The sequence below is a fragment of the Oryctolagus cuniculus genome, chromosome 15 (assembly GCF_051225735.1).
Source record: "Oryctolagus cuniculus isolate XC-2025 breed Fujian yellow rabbit chromosome 15, ASM5122573v1, whole genome shotgun sequence".
In the NCBI taxonomy this organism is placed as follows: domain Eukaryota; kingdom Metazoa; phylum Chordata; class Mammalia; order Lagomorpha; family Leporidae; genus Oryctolagus; species Oryctolagus cuniculus.
The window spans coordinates 26,021,993-26,047,629 of record NC_142881.1 but is presented as its reverse complement, the minus strand read 5'-3'; the positions used below and the strand labels follow the sequence as shown (position 1 = coordinate 26,047,629).

Here is a 25,637-nt window from a genome sequence, read left to right as displayed (position 1 = left end):
TTTATCGTTCTTTTCCTGTCACCCTGCCTTTCAAATAAGTTAAATCTTTAAAAGAAAAAAAAGAAAAGAAACACACTTGTAATTCTTGTACTTGAAGCTAGTAAGGGAAACAAACTGCAGGTCACTCACATAGTACAGGTCATCAAAACCTCCACTTCTCTGGAAAACAAGGCCTTTCTCCTGCAGAAGCTGTATGGCATTCTTAAATATGCTGTGAATTGCCTTGGAAGTGGTGTCCTTACAATCCACCTGCATGAAGAGGAGAAAGGGAAAAAAGGAGAAATCAATCCCACCTCACAGCACCGAAGAGTAACTCCCTAGACCAACCGGTTTGTGACTGTGCCCAGCAAGCTTTCAATCTGTGAGTCCAGACAGCCTGGGACGCACCCAGGCAGGTGTTTGTCGAGGGCTGGGGAGCCTGCGCTGTCAGGATGGTGCTTGTGCAGTTTCATACCTCAGTTGTGAGTTTGTGTTTGTTTAATACGATGATAAGGAATAGAAAATCAAAAAGCTATTCTCACTGCTGGTCAGTCTTTGTCATATGTAACCCAAACATGGTACATATGTTAGCGCCTTTCTTCATTAAAGTTGTGGCTACACAGTCTCTTCCCGAGGACTTGCTTCCTGCTGAAGCAACCCGGGCATTCCTGCATGCAGTAAGCACTAAGCAGTCTCCTGGCTTTAATCAGAGTGCAAGGGAGGCCGACAGTGGTGCAGGTGGGAGCCAGGGCTGAAGGTGCAGAGCTGTCCTAGAGGAAAGCGAGCTCTGAGGCCGTCACTGGTGTTCTGCTCCCCACGTCCCACACTCTGCCCTTCTCTACTGACTGGAGTGCCTGGGGAGGCACGTGCTGCCACAAGGCTATCAGCTACGTCCTGCTATAGTCCTGGCCATCTCCTCCCTGGGACACGGCAGGTGACCAATAAAATCTTTGTGAACTACATACCCCATTAGAGAGGCTACATGCATTATCCTTTTCTGTTGGAGTCCCAAAGAACAGCAGTTGTCCTTCAAGGCACAGATCCATTTTTAATGTACAGAAAAATATACAAGTTCAGATATTAAAAAGAGCAGAGCTCCAGTGAAATGCAGCAAAGCTTCCAAAAAGTATTTGCAGGCAAAATCCTACCTGTGATGAAAGGTGCATACCGCGGTACCTGGGCGACCCCACAGGTGCTGAGAAACCAAGTGGGGGCTCAGACTCACCGCTAACATTTCCTCCAGGGGACAAGGAAGCAGAGAACACCCACACAGTATCCCGGATTGACAATTCTACCCCTAATGAAAACTTCTCTTTGTAGAAGTCTCTCCTCCCAATCCTGCCAAGGCATTTTATTAGACTAATAGATCCTGCTGCCGTTTCACGATGTGCTCTCCTGGGCTAAAGGTGACGACAGTCTAACACTCTTAATTGAATGAAGTTTACGTTTTCCCTTAACAGAACAAACTGGAGGCCCTGGTTACCGGGAGGTCAGGAAGGCCTAAAAGAGGGTTTTAGGGGGTGGCAGCACCCACTCTCAGGAGGGAGAAGGCTGAGAAACCTGGGGGGATCCTACAGCCAGAAGAGCCATCTGGGTGTGACCAAACCTCTCACCCACGACCCTCCCCACACATCCCCAGTCTCGGAGCTTATGGCAAAGCTGCGGTTAACTTCCTACAGGACGGCTCCTCCCTATAGGGCAGGTGCGCCCAGGCTGACAAGACTCCTCCCCAGACCCGTGCAGCACCTTCATCTCCATCATTCTAGGGAGGTTTGTTTTCTCTGGCCAAACGAACACAAGGATCCTAGAGGACGAGTTGATTGCATTTCTTAGTGAGACAGACACAAATGGGAAATGAACTAGAAATGATTGTTACATGATTATTCCTGTCATTAAAAATAATTACCCCGGATTACACACACACAAAAAAAACCAGTTTCTGGGGAAGACCCAGCAGCAGGAAGAGGGGAGGCCTGGCCTGGGAGACGAAAGGCTCAGCTTCAGCAGTGAGCGGGTGGGGTTCCACGCACGCGGGGCTCTCTGTCAGTAGTGAGCGGGTGGGGTTCCACGCACGCGGGGCTCTCTGTCAGCAGTGAGCGGGTGGGGTTCCACGCACGCGGGGCTCTCTGTCAATGTAAACAACCGCTGAGGCTTCCTCTGCAAAAACAGTGGCCTCTGCTGACCCTGGGCCGCGGCTCCCAGCCTGCTTACGAGACCAGTCTCAAGGGCCAACCGCCATGGCCCCCTCCAGCCAGCAGCTCTTCCTGGCTGGAGATCTGGATCTTTCCTGTCTTTTCTGAAACAGTAATGACAGGCTCATCCGATTCAGGAAACCGAAATTGCCCACAGACAAAAACAGTGACTGGCTCCATGGGCTGAGCCTCACCAAGCCTCTGCTAGGCTCAGGCCAGGAACTGGGTGGAGCCCTGAAATATATATAGTCTCCACTCCTGGAGAAACTCAGCATTCATCCAGCTGTCAGTGAAACAGTGGCTGTGCGAGGTCTGCTTCTCATGCTTCTGGATTCACTAAGAAGGGCCGCTATGGAAAAAGAAAGAAAGGGACAGAACATTCCAACCCGTTCTCTGGCCTCTAAGCTCTACCAGCATCATAATGACTTGACGAAGCGTTCACCTGTAAGACAATGCAAGGTGCCACAGGATCTAGGATGTCACCATCATTCTAAAGCATCTTTGGTTTCCCGGGACTCTATTAAGTGGAATTCAATTAAATGACATGGGCCTCCCCAGCAAAGCAATGTGAGGGCCTAATTCATAATTGATGGGAAAAATCACTTCCAAAGACAAAACAAGTACAGTGCCAGAACCATTCTTCTGAAACCTAACAGGCTGTGGGCAGACACAAGTTTCTGCTCTGAGCATTTAACACATGTCATGCCAAGGCGTCCCCACCCTGCACTGGGAATGGAGAGGCATCCCAGCCTCAGAGCCCTGAGTCCCTCCCTCACCACAGCTGTCCTGGAGAGCTGGCTCCCGTGAAAACGCGGTCTTCGCGTTGCCTTCCAAACATGCTGACAGAGTTCCCAAGCCCCAGGAGGGGGTCAGGTGGTTTCGAGCCTCCGTTAAATGATTAAACGGGAGGTCAACTTTGCTGTCAGCAGACAGCTGGGGAGTCGCAACGGCTCGGAGGCAACCTCAGGGAAAAACAAAGGACCCAGTCGTGACCCTCTGCACCTGGGTGTTTTCTGAAACCCTATCCCTGTATCCCCGTGTGAAATGCTGGTCACCAGGCATGGAAGCCTGTTGCCAAGGAGGGCTAATTAGGTGTGGGGACAAAACTGAGAGGTAGCGGCCATGCCCAGGTCAGGATTGGGAGCTGGTATCTGCTCCACCTGGAGGTTCCACAGTGAGGGAGTCTCAGCAAATGTCTGGCAAAGACGTGAGCCATGGAAGCAGTGTGGGAATGGAGAGGCTGCTTAGGCACATCACGGGACCTGTCCCAGAGCCTGCTCTGAGTGGCGAGTCGTGTGTGTGCTGGGGGAGCACCTGTGACACACACGTTCCGTGAACACCTAAGTCTCTCACAGCACTCCACAGTGCACTCCGATTGTTGTGCAAGGAGGAAAGGGATACAATGACTAACAGTTTCTGTACTCACAGGCTCTGTCCAGAGGATATTCAAGACATTTAATAATGGTCCCTTCCTGTCTCTGGGTGGGGGTGGGAGGGGCCGGGGAAGGAAACTTGACTCCAACAGTCCCCTGCCCCCCACAATTTATTGGCAGTTTTGCTTTTTGTGGTTTCAGTTACCCATGGCCTGAAAATATTAAATGGAAAATTCCAGAAATAAATAATTCATACATTTTAAATTGTGTGCTATTCTGGGTAGGTGATGAAATCTCATGCCGTCCTATTTCGTCCTTCCCAAGACATGCATCATCCTTTGTCTACCACATCCATGATGTACACACTACCTGCCCGCCCACTCCATCAGCAGCCATCTATCATATACAAGGTTCACTGCTATCCAGTTTCAGGCATCCACTGGGAGTCTTGGAATAGAACCCCCAGAGGATAATGGGTGTGGGGGTGGCTACCATGTATAACTGCTGGGACCATCTGAATTTTCTAAACCCATTCATGTGTTCAATCAAGTAATTATTGAGAACCTGCTTTAAGCCAGCACAGTCCTAGGCCCTGGGTAGACAGCAAAGAACAACACAGACAGGCCCCTGCTCTCACGTAAAAGGAACAGGCAGCTCAACAAATAAACACCAGCGATATCACTGACAGCACAGGGTGATCGCCCGAGTGGCGATCAGAGCAGAGGCAGGGAGGCAAGAAGGTGGCATGTCAGCCGAGATGGCCCCCTGGTGGGATAAGGAACATAAATTTAAAAAATAACTACGACTGGGCCAGTGCTGTGGCATAGTGGGTAAAGCCACTGCATGCAGTGTTGGCATCTCATATGGGCGCTGTTTCAAGACCTGGTTGCTCCACTTCCAATCCAGCTCTCTGCTGTGGCCTGGGAAAGCAGTGGAATATGGCCCAAGTGCTTAGGCTCCTGCACCCCTGTGAGAGACCTGGAAGAAGCTCCTGGCTCCTGGCTTCGGACCGGTGCAGCTCCAGTCATTCTGGCCATTTGTGGAGTGAACCAGTGGATAGAAGGCCTCTCTTTCTCTCTGCCCTTCTGTAACTCTGCCTTTCAAATAAAATAAATAAATCTTAAAAAAAAAAAAAACAACTATGACTTATGTGACAACAACAAACCTAAACCTAAGAACTTTAACATAGAGAAAGCCTAAAACCAAAGTCTCAACTCTTAATTCCAAGCAAATAAATAAATGCCAAACAACCAAACAAGTTCGCGTGACACTGGGGAGAACCAACAGGGACAGTTTTTTTCAAGATGAATAAAAAACAACTTAGGTATTTCTTAAAACTTTCACTTATAAACCAGACTGGATACCACTCAGTGTTCATTTAAACTTCTAAAACACAGCAAATTAACCTAGAAGACAGCAACCCATTAAAAACTTTGGCTCAAGTTCAAGAATCATCTTGCTAATCAATAAATAATCTTGGACAGATAATTACCTCCTTTCACTACTTCCCCTCATCCGGCTTCTGCTGATGGTTACTGCCCAGTTCAGTGAGTGCTATCAACTAGGTGCTAGTATCCTTAAACTATTACTGTTTCTTGCTACTCAAAGATCAACATAATGAGATTAAAGGAGGAGGACAGGGCAGGTCCAGCCTCAACTCAAGTTCTGAATGCTCAGTGAGCTTCCCAGAGTAGAAAGGGCATGTGCTAGAGCCACAGCCTCTGTTCCCCGGGTCCACCCTGTGAGTCTTCATGCCACAGTCACATTCACCCACGCCCTTAAGCTGCAGACTGGGGCAGAGGACCTGGATCCTCACGTGGGCATGCTGCACTCACTTGGTCAGGGCAGGCGCTGTGAATCACGGGCTGATTGGCAAGGGCCAGCAAAGACTCCACCGTTTCCAACTCCTGCTGGTAAAAGCTTGGCACTCTGTTCTCCTCAAGGAATTCTTTGACTTTTTCACTCAGCAAACATGTGAGATGGGCAAGGTCCAGGGTGCCTGGATCGCTGATGGAGGAAGGATTGAAAAGAAAAAAAAAAAAAAACCCTTAAGAAAACCATCACCTGTGCTCTTTTCTGGTGTGCATAAGATAGTTAGAAAATGGAACAGTCTGCAAGTACTTCAAAAAGTTCATGGAAAATGAAATTAAAAGGTAAGTTTAGGGGATGGGTGTTTGGCCTAGCAGTTAAGACACCTGAATCCCACTTCTGAGTGCCTGGGTTCAATTCCTGGCTCTAGCTCCTCGATTCTAGCTTCCTGCTAATGCAGATCCCGGGAGGCTCAAGTAGTTGGGTTTCCGCCTCCTGCAGGGGAGATGTGGTTGGAGTTCCCAGCATCTGACTCTGGCTGGGCATAGTCCAGCCATTGTGGACACCTGGGGAGTAAACCAACAGATGGGAATACTCTTCTCTCTCTCTCTCTCTCAAATAAATAAAAATTTTAAAAATAAAATACAAGTTTAAAAAAAGAAATATTTCTTTTGGTCCAAACATTTTTTAGAAACCATGCAGTTTTTTCATACTATGCATTTTCTATGAACTTTTTGAAGACCCCTCATATGTTGATGCTTGTTTTTGACATAAAGGGTGAGTCGGTGAATGTCACACAGTTGTTTAAAAATGTAAGGCAGAAAACAGGAACCAACAGAGATAAGACTGATGAAGAAGAAAAGCTGCAGACAGCATGTAAGACATGGTCTTTGGGGCTGGCACTGTGGTGCAGTGGGTTAAAGCCACAGCCCCCAGTGCTGGCATCGCATGTAGGTGCCGGTTTGAGTCCTGGCTGTTCCACTTTTAATCCAGCTTTCTGCTTTTGGCTTGGGAAAGCAGTAAAAGATGGCCCAAGTGCTTGGGCACCTGCACCCGCGTGGGAGCTTCAGAAGAAGGTCCTGTCGGGGCTGGATCTGTGGTGTAGCAGGGAATGCCACCACTCGCAAGGCTGGCATCCCATATGGGAGCCAGTTTAAGTCCCAGCTGCTTCTCTTCCAATCCAACTCTCTGCTATGGCCTGGGAAAGCAAGATGGTCCAAGTCCTTGAGCCCCTGCACCACATGGGAGACCTGGAAGAAGCTCCTGGCTCCTGGCTTCAAATTGGCCCAGCTCTGGCCATTGCAACCACTTGGGGAGTGAACCAGCAGATGGAAGACCTCTCTCTCTCTCTCTGCCTCTCTGTTACTCTGCCTGTCAAATAAAGAGAGAGAGAGAGAGAGAGAGAGGAGAGAGAGAGAGAGAGACTCTTTAAAAAAAAAAAAAGTTCCATCTTCTGGCTTTGGATCTGCCCAGCTCTGGCCTTAGTGGCCATTTGGGGTGTGAACTGGCAGATGGAAAACCTTTCTCTCTGTCGCCCTCTCTCTCGCCTTCTCTCTGTCTATAACTTTACCTCTTGAATAAACAAATCTTAAAAAAAAAAAAAAGACACACATGGTCCCATTTTTGTAAAGGCAGAGATGACAGTCCACCAAATGTCTGGATGAATATTCACCCTCGGTCCCTGCAGAGAAGCACACTGGCCTGTGGACAACTGCTGGGCAACAGAGCCAAGTTAGGAGTCAGGAAAACGAAGGATTTCACTTTCTTTTTTACACAAGTCTATAAAATATTACAGTAGACAAGTTTAAAAAGCAATTTTTAATAAATAATAAATTCATGCGGTAAAAATATTAAAGGGGGTGGGCAGATGTTCAGCCTAGCAGTTAAGATGTCTGCCTCCCACACTGGGATTCCTGAGACTGATTCCTGGCTCTGGCTCCTGCCTCCAGCTTCCTGCTGAGGCAGATCCTGGCAAGCAGCAGGTGATTGGATCCCTGTCACCCACATGGGAGACCTGAACTGAGTTTCTGGCTCATGGCTCTGGCCTCACCAGCCTTGGCCTTTACAGGCATTTGGGGAGTAAACCAACAGATAGCTCTCTTTCTTTGTCTCTCAAAAGAAAAATGACAAGAGACAAAACAAAAACATCCCCATCACTCTCCTTCCCCATCCTGTCCTTCCAGTCCCCACTCTTAGCCTTGCATACATTCTTACTCTTTTTGGGTTGTTTTTTCCCCCACAGAAAGGACTAAAATGATCCCTGGTTGAGAATAAGTAGCTGTTGCATTTTTAAAAAGGCTTTCAGGGGGTGGCGCTGTAGTAGTGGGTAAAGCCGCTGCCTGCAGTGCCGGCATCCCATATGGTCACTGGTTCGAGTCCTGGCTGCTCCACTTCCGATCCAGTTCTCTGCTATGGCCTGGGATAGCAGCAGAAGATGGCCCAAGTCCTTGGGCCCCTGAACCTGCGTGGGAGACTTGGAAGAAGCTCCTGGCTCCTGGCTTCAGATTGGTGCAGCTCCGGCCGTTGTGGCCAATTAGGGAATGAACCAGTGGATGGAAGGTTTTTTTTTCTCTCTCTCTCTGCCTCTCTTTCTCTCTCTGTGTAACTCTGACTTTCAAATAAATAAATAAATCTTAAAAAAAAAAAAAAACAAACAAACAGGCTTTCGGTGATGGTGTGGCATAGGGCAACCTGTTTGTGTTGTGTTCTGGAGCAGTTTCTTCAGGTTTCTTGCCTTGGGGCCTGTTGAGCTTCTTGTATCTGTGATTTTATAGTTTTCATCAAGCTTGGAAAAATTTCAGTCATTATTTCCTCAAATATTTTTTTCTATTCCCCACCTATGCCTTCCCTGACTCCAATTACACCCAGGTTTTCTTCATGCATCCTGTTATGTTCACTTTACAGGTGAGCAAACTGACGACCTGGAGCCTCAGAGGACTTGCCCAGAGCCCCATGGATGATTCAGGATTTGAAGCCAGGCCGACCCCAACACCTGGGCTGCCACGCTTGGCTGTCCTGCTGTGGTCACCTTTCCAGGAGGGGTGACTTACCTCAGTGCCTCTTCTTTCTCCAGGGCTGGGCTGCGGAAAGGCTGGTCATAGACTCTCCTGTACATACCAGGCAGCTCCTGCATCCTTGAGATCTGAATGTTCCACACTGGGTCATCTACCTTATCTAACAAGCCACAGGGAAAAAGAGGCCATTGAAGTTACTCTGAGGTTCCTTCCCATGTCCAGGTTGCCCCTAGGACAACAGTAACTGAGGTACATGGTGGTGGGTTTCCCTTCTCATGGATGCACTTGGCAGTACCACCACCCCACGAGAGGGAAGGCAGCACCCACAGCATCATAGGTGTGGCAGGGGCCAGAATATATTCACTCCTTCTTGAGGTTCCCAGCTGAAAACAAGCCAGCACAGTATACAGGGAAAATGGGGCTTCTGATTAGCCGACTTCATTTAACGTTCATGGACTCGATGGTGTTCAAGAAATTCACATCACTCTCAAGAATATGAAACCTCTGCTCTAACTGACCAAGATTGGAGGAACTTCAAAGCATTCTGGAAACTACTATGTTGTCCAAATCAACTCGCCCACTCTAATTAGTAAATAATTCACTTTCTTCCCCAATGTATTTAAAACGACCTCTCTTTAAAATAAAATGAAGAAATGCTACTTTTCTGAAGAAAATAACAATACGCCACATAATTTATTCTATCATCTTCATATTTGAACTTTTTATAAGTTTGACTTTCAGCTAAATAAGAGTTTTCTGGACACACACCCAACAACCAATCAGGCAGAAATATACCATGCTTACAATAAGTAGTGGCATGAATTTCTCGCTCTTCCCGGTACGTGCGAACATAGCCTCTGATTCGGACAATGTCCCCAATTTCTATCTTGGTTTTTTGCTCAATAGTCTCTTGCAGCTTCTTAAACTGGGAGGTTAAGCTCAGCTCTCTTGCTGAACTTGGAGCAGCTGTAGCTGTCAAGGACAAGAGGAAAGACAGAAATCACTCCACATTGATGAGACAGTCTTAGGGTGAAGACCCACATGATACACTTATTCCTTTTTGATTCATTGTTCAACAACAGGAAATCCATGTAACCTCCTGAAATCCTCTACTGAGTGAAAGGTATAAGCTGTAATTACTCAGAAGTAGGGTGAAGAGAACCGTCTGGACTGAGGCCAAGTGGGCAAGTCCCAATGTGCTCCAAGAACTCTTTCCTACTCCTGAGTCACCAGTGCAGGCAAAGGGCTCCCCAAGTCCTGAGTTCACTCAGGTGTGGTGGCAGCAGCTCTAAACAACCCTTAAAAGTTTCCTGGCAGGCAGGCTAGTCCTACCTACATGCCCAACATCCTAATCTCTCACCTATCATGGCTGGTGAGGACCTAGGCTAATCTCTCTTTCTCACACACACACACACACACAACTCTCATACTACTTAAAACTGTAAACTTAAACAATTCATGGTGAAAGAATCCAATGTACATTGCATTCTAAATAACTGCTATCACTCAATTTCATTTCCAAATCATATTAAATAACAGCCCGGGGACAGATGTATGGCACAGCAGTTAAGCTGCTGCTTGGGATGCCCCCATCACATATGAGAGTGCCTGGTTAAAGTTGTGGCTACTCTGCTTCCAATCCAGCTGCCTGTTAATGTGTACCCAGGCAGACAGCAGAAGATGGCTCAAGTACTTGGATCCCTGCCATACACATGAGAGACCAGGAATGAGTTCCTGGCTCCTGGCTCTGGACTGGCCCAGCTCTGGCTGTTGCACACATTTGGGGAGTGAACCAGTGAATGGAAGCTCTCTTTGTCTTTTTCTCTCTACCTTTCAAATAAAATGAAATAAACAAATAAAATTTTTTTAAATAGATATAAATGTTTGGGTACAACAGGTGCTACTCTGAGGACTGTAGAATCCTCACAGTCGGGCCAGCGCCGTGGCTCACTAGGCTAATCCTCCGCCTGCGGCGCCGGCACCCTGGGTTCTAGTCCCGGTTGGGGCACCAGATTCTGTCCCGGTTGCTCCTCTTCCAGTCCAGCTCTCTGCTGTGGCCCAGGAGTGCAGTGGAGGATGGCCCAAGTGCTTGGGACCTGCACCTGCATGGGAGACCAGGAAGAGCACCTGGCTCCTGGCTTCAGATCGGCGCAGCGCGCTGGCCGTAGCAGCCATTTAGGGGGTGAACCAATGGAAGGAAGACCTTTCTCTCTGTCTCTCTGTCTAACTCTGCCTGTCAAAAAAAAAAAAAAAAAAAAAAAAAAGAATCCTCACAGTCATCACTATTTATTATTAGCTGCATTTTAGAGATGAGAAAACAGAGTCAGAGATGTCAAGCAACTGGCCCAAAGTGAACAGCCAGTCAGCAACAAAGCTGGGGTTTTAGCCCAGGCAGTCTCCAACTCCAGAGCCTTCTGCCTTACCTTCTACTCTCTGTTGTCTGTCCCATCAGGAAATTTACATCTCCCACAGTCACAGTCATGGCTGGTGCATACAACAGATTTTGTGTTTAGTTTTTCTGCCTAGCATATTTCCAAATACACATAATTGTTCACAGAATCTACACAACTCAGCATTTTGACACGGCATTCTGTCCTGCTAATATGCCACCGTTTGGTTGGCAGTCTCACTAAATATTTTCCTCCCCTTTTTCATCACGTTGCATTTTGGTTCTTTACCACCAGCACTACCTGGGGGCAGTACAGTTTGGAGGTCAGCATCTGGTGACTGGAGTCACAAGTACAGCATGAATCTCAATTTATCTTCTCCGGTTGGGAGAGCCTGGACGGACGGCTGAACTGCCTCACTGCACCTTGGTGTCCTCTCCACTCCTAAACCTGTTTTCTTAGTTAAGAAATGGTGGTAATAGCATTGTGCATGCGCCAATGTAACCCTTCCACGATTTTAGCACAATGCCAGATTCACAGAAAATACTCAACGAATACAGGCTCCTTGTGATAATGAATGATTAAGCCCTCTGGACAAATTTATTGTTTTCTTTGGGGCCTTTCACTGGGTATTACTGGATAAAAAAGTACAAAAGGGTTTATGTATGGTCCATTACATAATGTCAGAACGTCTGCCAGAAAAAAATTAATCAAACCACTATGTTTTCACCTGATGCCATCAGGGATACATAAGGCATTCTCCCATCTTTTACACTGACTTCAGTCAATGGGATTTTTGATTCCTTAACAAATACATGATTCCACACATTTTGCTTTTAAATTGCAGGAGATGTTATGTGTTTTTGATAAGGTGATCTGCTCTTTGTATTTCTTTATGAATAAAACCTTCATCTCTTTCATTCCATGTTTCCTTAAAATTCAGGCAGGGCAGCTTTATCCATTATGCATATTACATACACTCTCCCCATTCCACTGCTTTCTTTTTCATGTCTGATTTCCTTGTACTGCATAAGAGGTTGGAAAAAATTGGTTTCTGAGTCCATCTCCTTGTCATTGATGATAGCTGTTAGGGCCTTAGCATCTAGGGACTGATGAGAGTGGAACTTATTTATTTATTTATTTATTTGACAGGTAGAGTTACAGACAGTGAGAGAGAAAGACAGAAAGAAAGGTCTTCTTTCTGTTGCTTCACTCCCCAAATGACCGCCACACTGGCGCTGTGCCGATCCAAAGCCCGGAGCCAGGTGCTTCTTCCTGGTCTCCCATGCAGGTGCAGGGGCCCAAGCACCTGGGCCATCCTCCACTGCCCTCCTGGGCCACAGCAGAGAGCTAGACTGGAAAAGGAGTGACCGGGACTAGAACCTGGCGCCCATGTGGGATGCAGGCGTCACAGGCGGAGGATTAGCCAAGTGAGCCACGGCACCAGCCCCATGGAACATGTTTATAAGATAAACATACAACTCTATCTCCTCTGGGTTATTTTATGTAAACTGCAATACAGGAATCACAGTTAACTGTTTTTAAAATATTGTTATCCACCTGAAATGACAGCATCTGCTAAGCCCTGCCCTATTCCCTACAGTTGTATCTTTACTGGTTTGTCCTATGAGAGAGTTTCTATAATGGAGTGATTTGCGCCTGGCATTGTGGCATAACAGGTTAAACTGCCACTACAACGCTGGCATCCCAGCCAGTTTGGGTCCTGGATCCTCCATTTCCAATCCAGCTCCTTGCTAATGCACCTGGGAAAGTTGCAAAAGACGGCCCAGGTCCTTGGGCCCTTGCATCCACATGGGAGACACAGAAGAAGCTCCTGGCTCCTGGCTTTGGCCTGACCCAGTCCCAGACATTGTGGCCATTTGGAGTGAACAGCAAGTAGAAGATCTCTGTCTCTCCCTCTCTCTAACTCTGACATTCAAATAAGTAAAATAAATCTTAAAAAAGGGGGGGGAGTGAAACTATTTTGGATCATAGATCACATTTTTAGCTTTTTAAAAACATTCTTAATTTTTGTTTATTTGAAAAGTAGACAGAGAGAAAACAGAGACAGAGACAGAGATCTTCTATTTGCTGGTTCACTATCCTTGGGTTTGGCCAGCCCAAAGCCAGGAGCCCAGGATTCAATCTAGGTCTCCTATGTAAGTGGCTGGGACCCAGGTGCTTAAGCCATCACTTGCTACATGCCAGAGTACACATCAGCTGAAGGTAGAATGAGAAGCAGAGCTGGGACTGGACCCCAGGTACTCTGATATGGCATGTGGGCCTCTCAAGTGGCACTTAGGGGCCAGCACTATGGCATAGATTAGCCTCCGCTTGTGACACCAGCATCCCATATGGGTGCCGGTTTGAGTCCCAACTGTCCCACTTCTGATCCAGCTCCCTGCTAATCCACCTGAGAGGGCAGTGGAAGAGCACCAAAGTGCTTGGACCCTGCATCCACATGGGAGACCCTAAAGAAGCTCTTAGCTCCCAGCTTTTTTTTTTTTTTTAAGATTTATTTATTTATTTGAAAGGCAGTTATAGAGAGGCAGAGGCAGAGAGAGAGAGAGAGAGAGAGAGAGAGAGAGAGAGGTCTTCCATCCTCTGGTTCACTCCTCAGATGGCCACAACAGGCGGAGTTGCACCTATCTGAAGCCAGGAGCTTATTCCAGGTCTCCCACATAGGTGCAGGGGCCCAAGGACACAGGCCACCCTCCACTGCTTTGCCGGCCCATTGTAGGGAGCTGGACAGGGAGTGGAGCAGCCTGGACTAGAACTAGCACCCATATGGGATGCCGGCACTGCAGACGGTGGCTTTCCCGCTATGCCACGACAGCCCCTGCTCCTAGCTTTGGATCCAGCCAGCTTTGGCAGCCATTTGGGAAGTAAACCAGCACATGTAAGATATCTCTCTCTCTCTGTCTCTCCCCCAACCCTTCTGTAACTCTGCCTCTCAAATGAACAAATCTTTAAAAAAAAAAAAAAAGTGGCATCTAAACCACTGCACCAAACACTGCCCCATTGGCTCTTTAATGTACTACAATTTTAACAACCATGGCTTTGTATTCGGCAGAGGCATTAAGTTTCTATTAGTACATCTACCATACCAAAGAGTCTGGCATACAGGGAGCATAAGTTCACTTGTAACAAATACCTAGGAAACTAGACATAATCAGTATCACTGCTGCTCAGTTTACTGGTATTTCCTTCAGAAAATCCCCAAGTATAACTTTTTACATCTATGTCCCTATCCCTAGGTTTCTTCTACTTAGGCTGAGTTTTAAAGGCATCTGTAAATTTCACTGCCATTATGCAGACACTGTAGGTGCTAAGAAATGCTCCATATAGCACTTTGGAAGTGATCAGACGATGGTCAGAAGAGGAAAAGACGCCCAGCTTTCATCTAAAGGGTGAGCCACGTTGCTGAGAAAAGTTCAAGCTGTGTGCTTTAATGAATGGAATGAAAAGGTTGGAGCCAGGCAGAACTTCATTTAAAGTCATCTATTCCATCATGACAGCTAATCCCCATTAAAATTCTTTTTTATTTATTTATTTATTTTTTTGACAGGCAGAGTGGACAGTGAGAGAGAGAAAGACAGAGAGAAAGGTCTTCCTTTTGCCGTTGGTTCACCCTCCAATGGCCGCCGCAGCCGGCGCGCTGCGGCTGGCGTACCGCGCTGATCCGATGGCAGGAGCCAGGAGCCAGGTGCTTTTCCTGGTCTCCCATGGGGTACAGGGCCCAAGCACCTGGGCCATCCTCCACTGCACTCCCTGGCCACAGCAGAGGGCTGGCCTGGAAGAGGGGTAACCGGGACAGAATCCGGCGCCCTGACCGGGACTAGAACCCGGTGTGCCGGCGCCGCTAGGCGGAGGATTAGCCTAGTGAGCCACGGCGCCGGCCAATCCCCATTAAAATTCTAACACTGACAGCCAAGCTTTCAGGACTGGTACTGTGGCGTAGCTGGTAAAACTGCCACCTGCAGTGTCGGCATCCCATATGGGCGCTGGTTCAAGTACTGGTTGCTTCACTTCTTTTTTTTTTTTTTTGACAGGCAGAGTGGACAGTGAGAGAGAGAGAGAGAGAGAGAGAGAGAAAGGTCTTCCTTTTCCGTTGGTTCACCCCCCAATGGCCGCTGCACGCCGGCTGGCGCAGCGCGCTGATCCGAAGCCAGGAGCCAGGTGCTTATCCTAAAGGACTTGGGCCATCCTCCACTGACTTCCCGGGCCACAGCAGAGAGCTGGACAGGAAGAGGAGCGACCGGGACAGAATCCGACGCCTCGATCGGGACTAGAACCCGGTGTGCCAGCACCACAGGCAGAGGATTAGCCTAGTGAGCTGCGGCGCCGGCCGGTTGCTTCACTTCAGATCCAGCTCTCTGTTATGGCCTGGGACGGCAGTGGAAGATGGCCCAAGTCCCTGAGACCCTGCACCTGTGTGGGAGACCCAGAGGAGGTTCCTGGCTCCTGGCTTCGGATCGATGTGCAGCTCTGGCCATTGCAGCCATCTGGGAAGTGAACCAGAGAATGGAAGACCTCTCTCTGCCTCTGCCTCTGCCTCTCTGTAACTCTGTGTTTCCAATAAACAAACAAACAAACAAACCTTAAAAAAAAAAAGGAGCCAAGCTTTCAAACTTTGCTCATAAGCTAAGTCCTAAAGGTATATTCAATGTGACACATCTAGGTGTTAATATCATATCCTTTTACTTTGACTAGAACATGATTTTAATCCAGTCCAGATTTTGTTGAAAAAAAATATTGGTCTTTATTGGTCACTTTCCAATGGAAAGGTTTTAAATTGAGGGCAATTAAGTTAAAAGGAGTGAATGAGTGAGTTGGGAACAATTTAAAAACATCTATTCATACATAACATGGAGGGAGTCATTTTTAGGCTTTCTCCTTGTACATGGACTCTCTCTGTATATTCGCAAGGCACTTTCAAATTCAGGCTACCCACTGGGACCGTTCTTCTATTAATCTACTTACTGATATTTTTAAAAGCACACTGTCAGTATTAAGAACCATTCTGCTGAACTTAAAAGAATTACTAAGTATGGAATTATATAATATTTCTGATTATGTCATTTCTTAAAAGACTTAGTTTTGGAATACTAAAACAATGTCTAACATGAGGATCTGCCAACTACAGCCCATGGGCCAAACCCACCTAAAATAAGCATGCACACTTGTACTAGACCTTCAGATTGAAGACCATGCTCACTACCAGAAATCTGCAACTGATTTTAATACTGAGACTCTGTGAAATTTTTTTTTTTTTTTTTGACAGGCAGAGTGGACAGTGAGAGAGAGAAAGACAGAGAGAAAGGTCTTCCTTTTGCCGTTGGTTCACCCTCCAATGGCCGCCGCGGCCAGCGCGCTGTGGCCGATGCACCGCGCTGATCCGATGGCAGGAGCCAGGTACTTATCCTGGTCTCCCATGGGGTGCAGGGCCCAAGCACTTGGGCCATCCTCCACTGCACTCCCTGGCCACAGCAGAGAGCTGGCCTGGAAGAGGGGCAACCGGGACAGAATCCAGCACCCTGACCGGGACTAGAACCCAGTGTGCAAGCGCCGCAAGGCGGAGGATTAGCCTAGTGAGCTGCAGCGCCGGCCACGGTGAATTTTTTATAAATACTTATTTTTATTCACTTATTTATAAGATTTATTTGAAAGGCAGAGTTACAGAGAAAGAAGAGAAAGAGGGAGAAGCAGAGAGATAAAGAGATCTTCCATCTGCTAGTTCACTCCCCAAATGGCTGCAACAGCCAGTGCTGGGCTAGACCAAAGCCAGGAGCTTCTTCTAGGTCTCCCATGCGGGTTCAGGGGCCCAAGCACTTAGGCCATCTTTCACTGCTTTCCCAGGCCAGGGAGCTGGATTGGAAATGGAGCACCTGGGACTTGAACTTGCATTCAAATGTGATGCCGGTGCTATAGGCAGTGGCTTAACTGCTACACCACAGCAATTGGCTCCTAAGATTGATTTATTTATTTGAAAGGCAGAATTAGAGGGAGAGAGAGAGGAAAAGACAGGGAGAGATCTTCCATCAGCTGGCTCACTCCCCAAATAGTTGGAATGGCTAGGGCTGAGGCAGGCCAGAGCCAGGAGCCTGGAACTCCACCTGGGTCTCCCATGTGGGTACAGGGGTCCAAGCACTTGGGCCATCTTCCACTGCTTTCCCGCACACATTGGCAGGGAGCTGGATTGGAAGTGAAGCAGCAGGAATTTGAACCAGCGTCTATATCAGAGGTCAGTACTGCTTAACCTACTGTACCATAACGCCGGCCCCAATGGGAATGTTTTTGTCTGGTGTACAGCTGGCATGTTGGGGGCCAGTGTTGTGGCATAGCAAGTAAAGCCACTGCCTGAAACATCAGCATCCCATATGCACAGTAGTTTGTGTCCTCGTTGCTCCACTTCCAATCCAGCTCCCTCCTAATGGCCCCAGAAAAGCAGTAGAAGATGGCCCAAGTGCTTCGGCCCCCGCCACCCATGTGGGAGACCTGGATGAAGATACTGGCTCCTGGCTTGGGTCTGGCATAGTCCTGGCTTGTTGTTGCAGACATTTTGGGAGTGAACCAGCAAATGGCAGATCTCTCTCTCTCTCTCTCTCTCTCTCTCTCTGTAACTCTACCTCCCTCCTGCCCCCCAAAACAACAACACCACTTGCATGTTGGAAACTTAGTCCCCAATGCAGTGGTGTTAAGAGATAGGGCCCAATGGGAGGTGGTTAGGTCATGAAGGCTGTGCCCTTCTGAATGGGTTACCACCACTATAAAATAGCTTGAGGAATGGGCCTCATCTCTTCCACCAGGTGAGGAACAGCATGGACATGCAGCATTCAAGGCACCATCCTGAAAGTGGAGAGCAGTCCTCACCAGACACCAAACCTGCCAGTGCCCGGATCTGGGACTTCCCGGAATCCAGAAGTAGAGGAGAAATAAATTTCTGTTCCTTATCAGTTATCCAGTCTCATGTACTTGTGTAGCAGCACAGCACAAACACACACCCCAGACAGGTATGAACACCAAGATCACTGATTGTCTTTGTAGGTTTACTCTTGCCTGGGAGATACCCACTTAAAAACCTGTTGTCTCCCTGGAATTTATCTACAAAGCTTCCTAAGCAACTCAGAGCCAACGATTTAGATGTTCCAAAATTAGGAACGGGAAATACTGGTGACATGAAACTAATGGCCAAATTCTAAATGAATTTAATTTTAAAAAGCACCCAAAGATAACTAAGATACATTCAAGTAACACCAAATGTCGTTACAGTTATAGTCAACATGCTGGATATACAACTTTAAGTTTCTTTTTCAGTTTCCAAGGGAATCCTACCCTACCTTCTTTTCATTCTCAGGTTTGCTGATATTTGCTTGAACATATTATAGAATTTAGAAAAGCTAGATTATAGTGGCCTAGAAGTCACTGACAGCCATGTGGGAGGAGCAGTCTTCAAAAATCTCCTTTGAAAAAAAAATAAAAATAAAATAAAAAACAAAAATCTCCTTTGGTCAAGGATTCAGAGCTGACTGGTAATTAGGCTAAACCATTGTGACTTCGGTAATCACTGTCATGGTAAAAAAGAACTGCAGGAACCCCCAGGAACCCTCCCCCACTCCCGTGGGCCTAGAAGGAAACACACACTAAAGAGATGGCAGAAGGAAAAGCACTGGCTCCCCCGCAGCATCAGCTGTCAGGAAAGCCACCAATGTAATTTACCAGTGGATAAACAGGAAAATTGAGCCCTCCAGCCAATCGGATGAGCATTCTTAAGGAAAACCCACTGCTTGGCTGGGAAGTGAAGAACATGACAAACACGATTACCTGATGAGGACTCGGTGTTACTCGACTTTTTCCAGCACATGCAGTTGATAACACCAGTGCTGTCGTCCACTGCAAGAGAAGTATGGAGGGGAGAACGCAGGTTTGAGCATGGATTGTAAACTTGTCTTCACTGCATCAGCCACACCGAAAGATGAATTTTTCCATAGCTTGGAAGGGAAATCCCATTAGCAAACGCCCTTCCACCTTTAGAACAGTCTCAGCACACACCAGCATGAACTGCTTGCTTACACAGGCCAGTGTGACTGCATAGCCCCAGAGGGGTGCATTCACCACCCACTTAGCCTGCCTCAAGGACTAATGACTCTCGTGTACAGCTGTCTGCTGAAGATGGTGTCTTCCAGAAGGTAAACATGAAAATCTCAATGAATGCTCACATACAAAATCAGCCTTTCTCCCCACCCTGAAACAGAATCTCACAGTCTGAGGTTGGAGGCACAAGCGCTTTAGGGCACTGCCTTCTGTCAGCATTTCTCTTACAAAGCATTCCAAGTCCTTTGGCTTGGGCTTCTCTTTGTGGAAGGGCTCCTGCCCAGCCCTTAGCACTGCAGGGGATGTAAGGAAAGCCAAGCATAACATATAAGGACACAGATTTCTTTTCATAATAGAAAATAATTATATCCTGGCCATAGAAAAAATACTGGTCTGGCTTGTTTTAATACTAGTGGCAAAAAAAAAAAAAAAAAAAAATCAAGTAATTCCCATGACACTTGGACTTGTACTGGTGGACCTGTACCTGTAGATTTATCTGGGATGCATACTATGGGATGGTAGGCATTCTCTTTGCCTAAATTATTTTAAAAGTTTTTTTTTTCTATAAAGGATTTATTTATTTATTTGAAAGTCTGTTACAGCAAGGAAGGGAGAGACAGAAAGAAAGAGGAGAGAGATCTTCCATCCACTGGTTCACTCCCCAAATGGCCGCAATGACCAGGGCTGGGGTAGGCCAAAGTCAAGAGCCAAGAGTTTCATCTGAGCCTCACAGGTGGGTGCAGGAGCCCAAGCACTTGGACCATCTTCCACTGTTTTCCCAGGTACATTAGCAGGGAGCAAGATTGGAAGTAGAGCAGCTGGGAATTGAACCAGTGTCCATACAGGATGCCGGCACTACAGGCAATGGCTTACCCTGCTATGCCACAGCACCAGCCTCTTAAAAGCTTTTTAAAAATGTATTTATGTGAGGGGCCGGCTAAGCCTCTGCCACGGTGCCAACATCCCATATAGACACTGGTTTGAGTCCCAGCTGCTCCACTTCCAATCCAGCTCTCTGCTTATGGCCTGGGAAAGCAGTGGAAGATGGTCCAACTGTTTGGGCCCCTGCACCCACGTGGGAGACCCAGAAGAAGCTCCTGGCTTCAGATTGGCCCTCCTCTGGCCATTGCGGCCATTTGGGGAGTGGACCAGTGAATGCAAGATCTCTCTCAAATAAATAAATCTTTCTCTTCTCTCAAATAAATAAATCTTTAAAAAAATTATTTATTTAAAAGGCATAGAGAATCTCACTCACACACATATACGTATCCACACACACAAGTGGGTTAGGGGAGAGAAACAGAGAACTCTCATCCAGTGGTTCACCCCCTAATGCCCACAAGACTCAAGGCTGGGCCATGGCTAGAGCCAGGAGCCAGAAACACAATACAAGTCTCCCACATGGGTGGCAGGGATCCGATCAGTTGAGCATTATTACTATCTCCTTAGGGCCTTGTATTGGCAGGAAGTTGGAGAAAGGAGCCAACCAGGAATCAAACCCAGGTACTTTAGCTACTGAGATAAATGCCTGCCCTTCCTTCACCTAATTTCTGACAAACTCAGAACAGAGATTGATAAGCAGAGGGTCAAAGGCCTCATCATTAAAACAAAACAGAACAGAACACATCAACTAGACTGCTGTAATAGCACACAAAATACAGAATAAATATAAGGTAAATCTGTATTGAAACAATGAACCCAAGAACACTTTTTATATTAAAATAAATTCTAGATGGGTTTCATTTTATTTAAAATAGGTAAATTCAAGATGATAAGAACAGATATGGGTGAATACTTTAACCTTGGGCTAACAGGTGGTAGGGAAAGATTTCTTTAAGCAGAACCTAAAAATCAGAACTATCATTTAGGGAAAAAAAACAATCCAGGGGCCAGTGCTGTGGCACAGTGGGTAAAGCCACAATCTATAATGTAGGCATCCCATAAGGGCATAGGTTCAAGTCCCAGCTGCTCCACTTCTGATCCAGCTCCCTGTTAATGTGCCTGGGAAAGCAGTGGAACACAGCCCAAGGGCTTGGACCCCTGCACCCATGTGGGAGACCTGGAAGAATTTCCTGGCTCCTGACTTCAGATCTGCCCAGTGCCAGCCGTAGCAGCCATTTGGGGAGTGGATAGAAAACACCTTTTTCTCTGCCTCTGCATCTCTGTAACTTTGCCTTTCAAATAAATAAATTAATTTTAAAAAAAGAAGTCCATTATGTTTCACTATCAGAAAACTGATACCAGATACATATAATAAGGGTTAGCACCTTAATATATAAAAAGCTTATATAAATTAATAGGAAAAAGACTAAGAACACAAAAAGGAAAAGTGGCAAAGAAAAAGAATATGTAATTTATGTGAGATACAAAAATGGCCAATAAATATATTTCCCAATATGTTCCATTCACTAGTTCCAATGAATAAAAGAAGCAAATATAAAAACTTATCAACTATTAGAGATTGACAAATATTAAAAATACTAGGGCAGGTGTAGTGGTACAGCAGGTTGGGCTGCCACTGGAGATGCCCACATCCTTATCAGAGTGCAAGTTCAAGTCCTAGCTCCTCCAATTCCAATCCAGCTTCTTGCTAATGCAATCTGGAAAGCAACAGATGATGGCTTAAGGCTTAGGGCCTTCTAACCAGATTATATCCTGGCCATAGATGGAATTCGGAGCTCCTGGATTCATTTGGGGAATGAACCAGCAGATGGAAGATCTCAACCTCAATCTCTCTCTGCTTTTCAAATAAACAAAAATAAATATTAAAAAAAAGAAGCCTACCTTTCGTATTAAAAAAAATACTGACATTATCATATGCTATCAGTGGGGCTATAAAGTAATACCAAATTTCTAAAGGGCAAGTTTAGAAATGTGCATCAAATTTTCAGAGGTAAATATCTGTTGACTCAGCAATTATATCCAGTAATTTATCTGAAAGCAAAATTGAGCAAGTACAGGGCCGGCGCTGTGGTACAGCAGGTTAAGTCACGGCCTGCAGTGCTGGCATCCCACATGGGCACCTGTGGGAGTCCTAGTTGCTCCACTTCTGATCCAGCTCCCTGCTAATGCACTCAGGAAAGCAACGGAAGAAAGTCCAAGCACTTGAGCCCCCGCACCCACTTGGGAGACCCGGAAAAAGCTTCTGGCTCCTAGCTTCAGTCTGTCACAGCCCCAGCTGTTACAGCCATCTGAGGGCTGAACCAGTGGATGGAAGATCTCCTCCTCTACCTCTTCTCTCTCTGTAACTCTGCCTTTCAAATAAAATAAGAATTTTTTAAAATATTAAAAAGATTACTGCAATGAACAGCCTTATACAAGCTGCATATATCTACAGCTACAGTTGTGGCATAGTGGGTAAAACTGCTGCCTATGATGCCAGCAGAGACAGAGAGCAAGAGAGATCTTCCATCCACTGGTTCACTACCCATATGGCCGCAATGACTAGCATTGGGCCAGGCTAAAACCAAGAGCCAAGAGCTTTGTCCATGTCTCTCACGTGGGTAGCAGGGGCCCAGATACTTGGGCCATCTTCCACTGCTTTTCCCAGGTCATTAGCAGGGAACTGGATCAGAAGTAGAGCAGCCAAGACATAAACTGATGCCTATATGGGACGCCAACAGAGCAGGCAGCGGCTTTACCCACTACACCACAATGCTGGTCCCATATTACTTATAATATTGAAAAGTGGAAATGACCTACATGTTTATAAATATGGAATCTGCAGCTATAGTTATGGCATAGTGGGTAAAGCTGCTGCCTGTGATGCCAGCATCCTATATGGGCACCGGATGGTGTCCTGGGTGCTCCATTTCTGATCCAGTTCCCTGCTAATGTGCCTGGGAAAACAGTGGAAGATGGCTCAAGTGCTTGGGCCCCTGTACCCAAGTGGGAGGCCTGGAAGAAGGTTCTGGACATGGAAGGGCCCAGCTCTACTCATTGTAGTCATCTGGGGAATGAACCAGCAGATGGAAGCTCTCTCTGTCTCTCTCTCTCTCTGCAACTCTGCCTTTCAAATAAATAAAATAAAAAATTCTTAAAAAAGAAGTATGACATCTCTAGGTATTCCACTGCTCTGACCAGCTGACAAGCTTTAGTCAACACACTTAGCCCCTGAACATCAGCCTCCCATGATCCTAGGCCTGAACTCAAGTTGCTGCCAGGTGCTCTGTGCACTCCAGGCAAGGCAACCCTGGCTTCCCTCCCCTCACAGACTTGCAGTCCAGCTGCTGGAATGCCCTGGAAGAGGAACGTCCTCCCTGAGCTGCCTGCCTTCTCTTTCAGCCGTGAGACAAGTCAGTATGGGCAGGAAGCACCCCCAGCACAGGCCTGAAGTGAACAAGGGGGAGCAGGACCGAGGAGAGCCGGGAGTGGCTGCCTGGCAGGTGGCCCAGGAGCCACACTGGGCCTAAGGACAGCAGGGAGGGAGGTAGCTCTCTGTGAGAACAGGTCACACAGGAATTAAAGTGGCAAAAGCATTTCTCCTCTCAGTTACTTCAACATTCACATGTTTTTCAGTTCCCATGCCTTCATGACAGCCACTCGGCAGGAAATTCTTCTTGGGGAAGAGTCAAACATATGGCCTCAATCTTTTTTTTTTTTTTTTAAGATTTATTTATTTATTTGAAAGGCAGAGAGAAGAGAGGATATATATATATATATATATATAGAGAGAGAGAGAGAGAGAGAGAGACTGAGAAAGGAGGAGGGAGGGAAGGGGAAAGGGAGGGAGGGAGGGAGGGGGAGAGAGAGAGAGAGAGAGAGTGAGGGAGGGAGAGGGAGAGAGAGAGAGGCATCTCTATGTTCCATCCATTGGTTCACTACCTAAATGGCTACAATGGGCTGGCAAAGCCCCGGCCAAAGCCAAGAGCCTGGAGCCTCATCTAGGTCTCCCACGTGGGTGTAGAGGCCCAAGCACTTGGGCCATCCTCTGCTGCTTTCCCAGGCACATTAACAGAGAGCTGGATCAGAAGTGGAACAGCTAGGACTCGAATCAGTGTCCATATGGGATGCTGGCACTGCAGGCGAAGGCTTAACCTACTATGCCACAGTGCTGCCCCCTGGCCTCAATCTTTTTAGAATGGGAGAAGGGAATCAGGGAAACCCCCTCAGGTCATAGGGCTAGTATCTGGTCTGGGTCCAGGGTCAGGACTAAAGTCCTCAAATAGCCTCATTTATTTGATCTGAAAAACTGTGAACTAAAAACCAGATGTAACTGACTCAGGGATTGGGCTAAAGGACTGGCTAAGGAAGGAGATGAGGAAAAGGAAGGTACACGAAAAATCCAATTCAGCTATACAAGGGGCAGGTATTGTGATGCAGTGGGTTAAGCCTCTTGGGATGTCCACATCCCATATCGGAGTAGCAATTCAAGTTCTGGCTGCTATCCTTCGGACCCAGAATTCCTGCTAACACATTTTGGAAAGAGTGGATAATGGCTTGAGTGACTGCGCCCCTACTGCCCACGTGGAAGACTCGACTTGAGTTCGGTCTCCTGACTTTGGCCTGGTCCAGCTCCGTTTGTTGCAGGTCCTTAGGTAGGGAACCAACAGAGGGAAGATCGATCGATCTCTCTCTCTCTCTGCCTTTCAAATAAATAAATAATCTTTAAAAAAAAAAAAAACTGAGTTACGTGAATCTACAGAGCACACTGCAGCCAGTGAATAGGAAAAAGGACCCACAATCCTTCATCAGTGGAAACTTGTGCAAGTTACAGGAACAGTTTTCTCATCTACAAGGCGGAAAGAGAATCTGTTTTTGCCATTTCAAAAGATTAGGGGAGAATAACGTGCAATGATGGTGTAAAAGTGCTCTGAATGCTGCAAGACACTATTATTTCATCACTGGTACTTGCAGAGGAAGTAACTTAGTGTCCTACAGACAGTGTACTTGTCCACAGCTGGGTATACTGTAGAAACTTAGTAAATGTTTGCTGAATTGTCTAGAGAAAAATAGGACCATGGCTTTGATGAAATACAGCAGAGAAGAGATTCAGTCTGAGAGGCATGACAAGATCATTTATTTTGAAGTTTTAAGAGGCACGCATTGTAGCGCAGTGGCTAAGCCACTATTTGAGATGCCTGCATCCCACACTAGAATGCCGGTTTGATTCCAGGCTACTGTGCTTCCGACCGAGCCTTCTGCAAATGCATCCTGGGAGGCAGCCAGTGAGGATTCAAGTGCTTTAGCCCCTGTTACCCATATAGGGAACCCAGGTGGGGTTCCAACTCCTAGCTTTGGCCTGGCCCAGTGCAGGCACTGGGGAGTGAACCAGTAGGTGGGAGATATCTCTCTCTGTTGTTCTGCTTTTCAAGTAGATGAAAATACATAAACATTAAAAAAAGAAAAGAAAAATTCTTCTAAAAACTATGCTGGGAAAAGCAGAAGGCATGAGAGAGCTTATCTCTAACCAGAAGACAATCACCTTCAGGAAAATGAATACATGTTGAGAAAATACAATTCTTGTATCTGTAAGCTAAAAATCCTGCACAGACTGTCAACAAATTGTTCTTGGTCACAAAGTTCTTGGTCACAAAGTTCAACTGCCTTCTATCTTTCATCAAGTAGAACAGAGTATAAATCCAAGGCAAACCACAAGAAGTGACAATGTCAAATATAGCCAAAAATATCTAGCTCAGCCTCTTAACCTCAGAAAGTCTTGGAGTTGCACAAGGTCGTGTATTAACATGCTTATATCAGGGCCGGCGCCGCGGCTCACTAGGCTAATCCTCCGCCTAGCAGCGCCGGCACACCGGGTTCTAGTCCCGGTCGGGGCGCCGGATTCTGTCC

General features: G+C 46.8%; 1 protein-coding gene across 4 annotated transcripts in view; it reads right to left on the bottom strand.

Moving 5' to 3' along the window:
- STN1 (STN1 subunit of CST complex) overlaps positions 1-25,637 on the bottom strand; it is a 49,244-nt gene that overhangs the window by 12,149 nt on the left and 11,458 nt on the right. For all 4 annotated transcript variants that reach the window (XM_008270474.5, XM_070057275.2, XM_008270473.5 and 1 more), the window contains 5 exons: positions 18,579-18,647; positions 9,172-9,339; positions 8,404-8,527; positions 5,380-5,551; positions 130-249 (listed from right to left, as the gene is read on the bottom strand). In XM_008270474.5, coding sequence (XP_008268696.3) covers positions 130-249; positions 5,380-5,551; positions 8,404-8,527; positions 9,172-9,339; positions 18,579-18,647 — 653 coding nt within the window. The remainder of the gene's footprint in view (positions 1-129; positions 250-5,379; positions 5,552-8,403; positions 8,528-9,171; positions 9,340-18,578; positions 18,648-25,637) is intronic.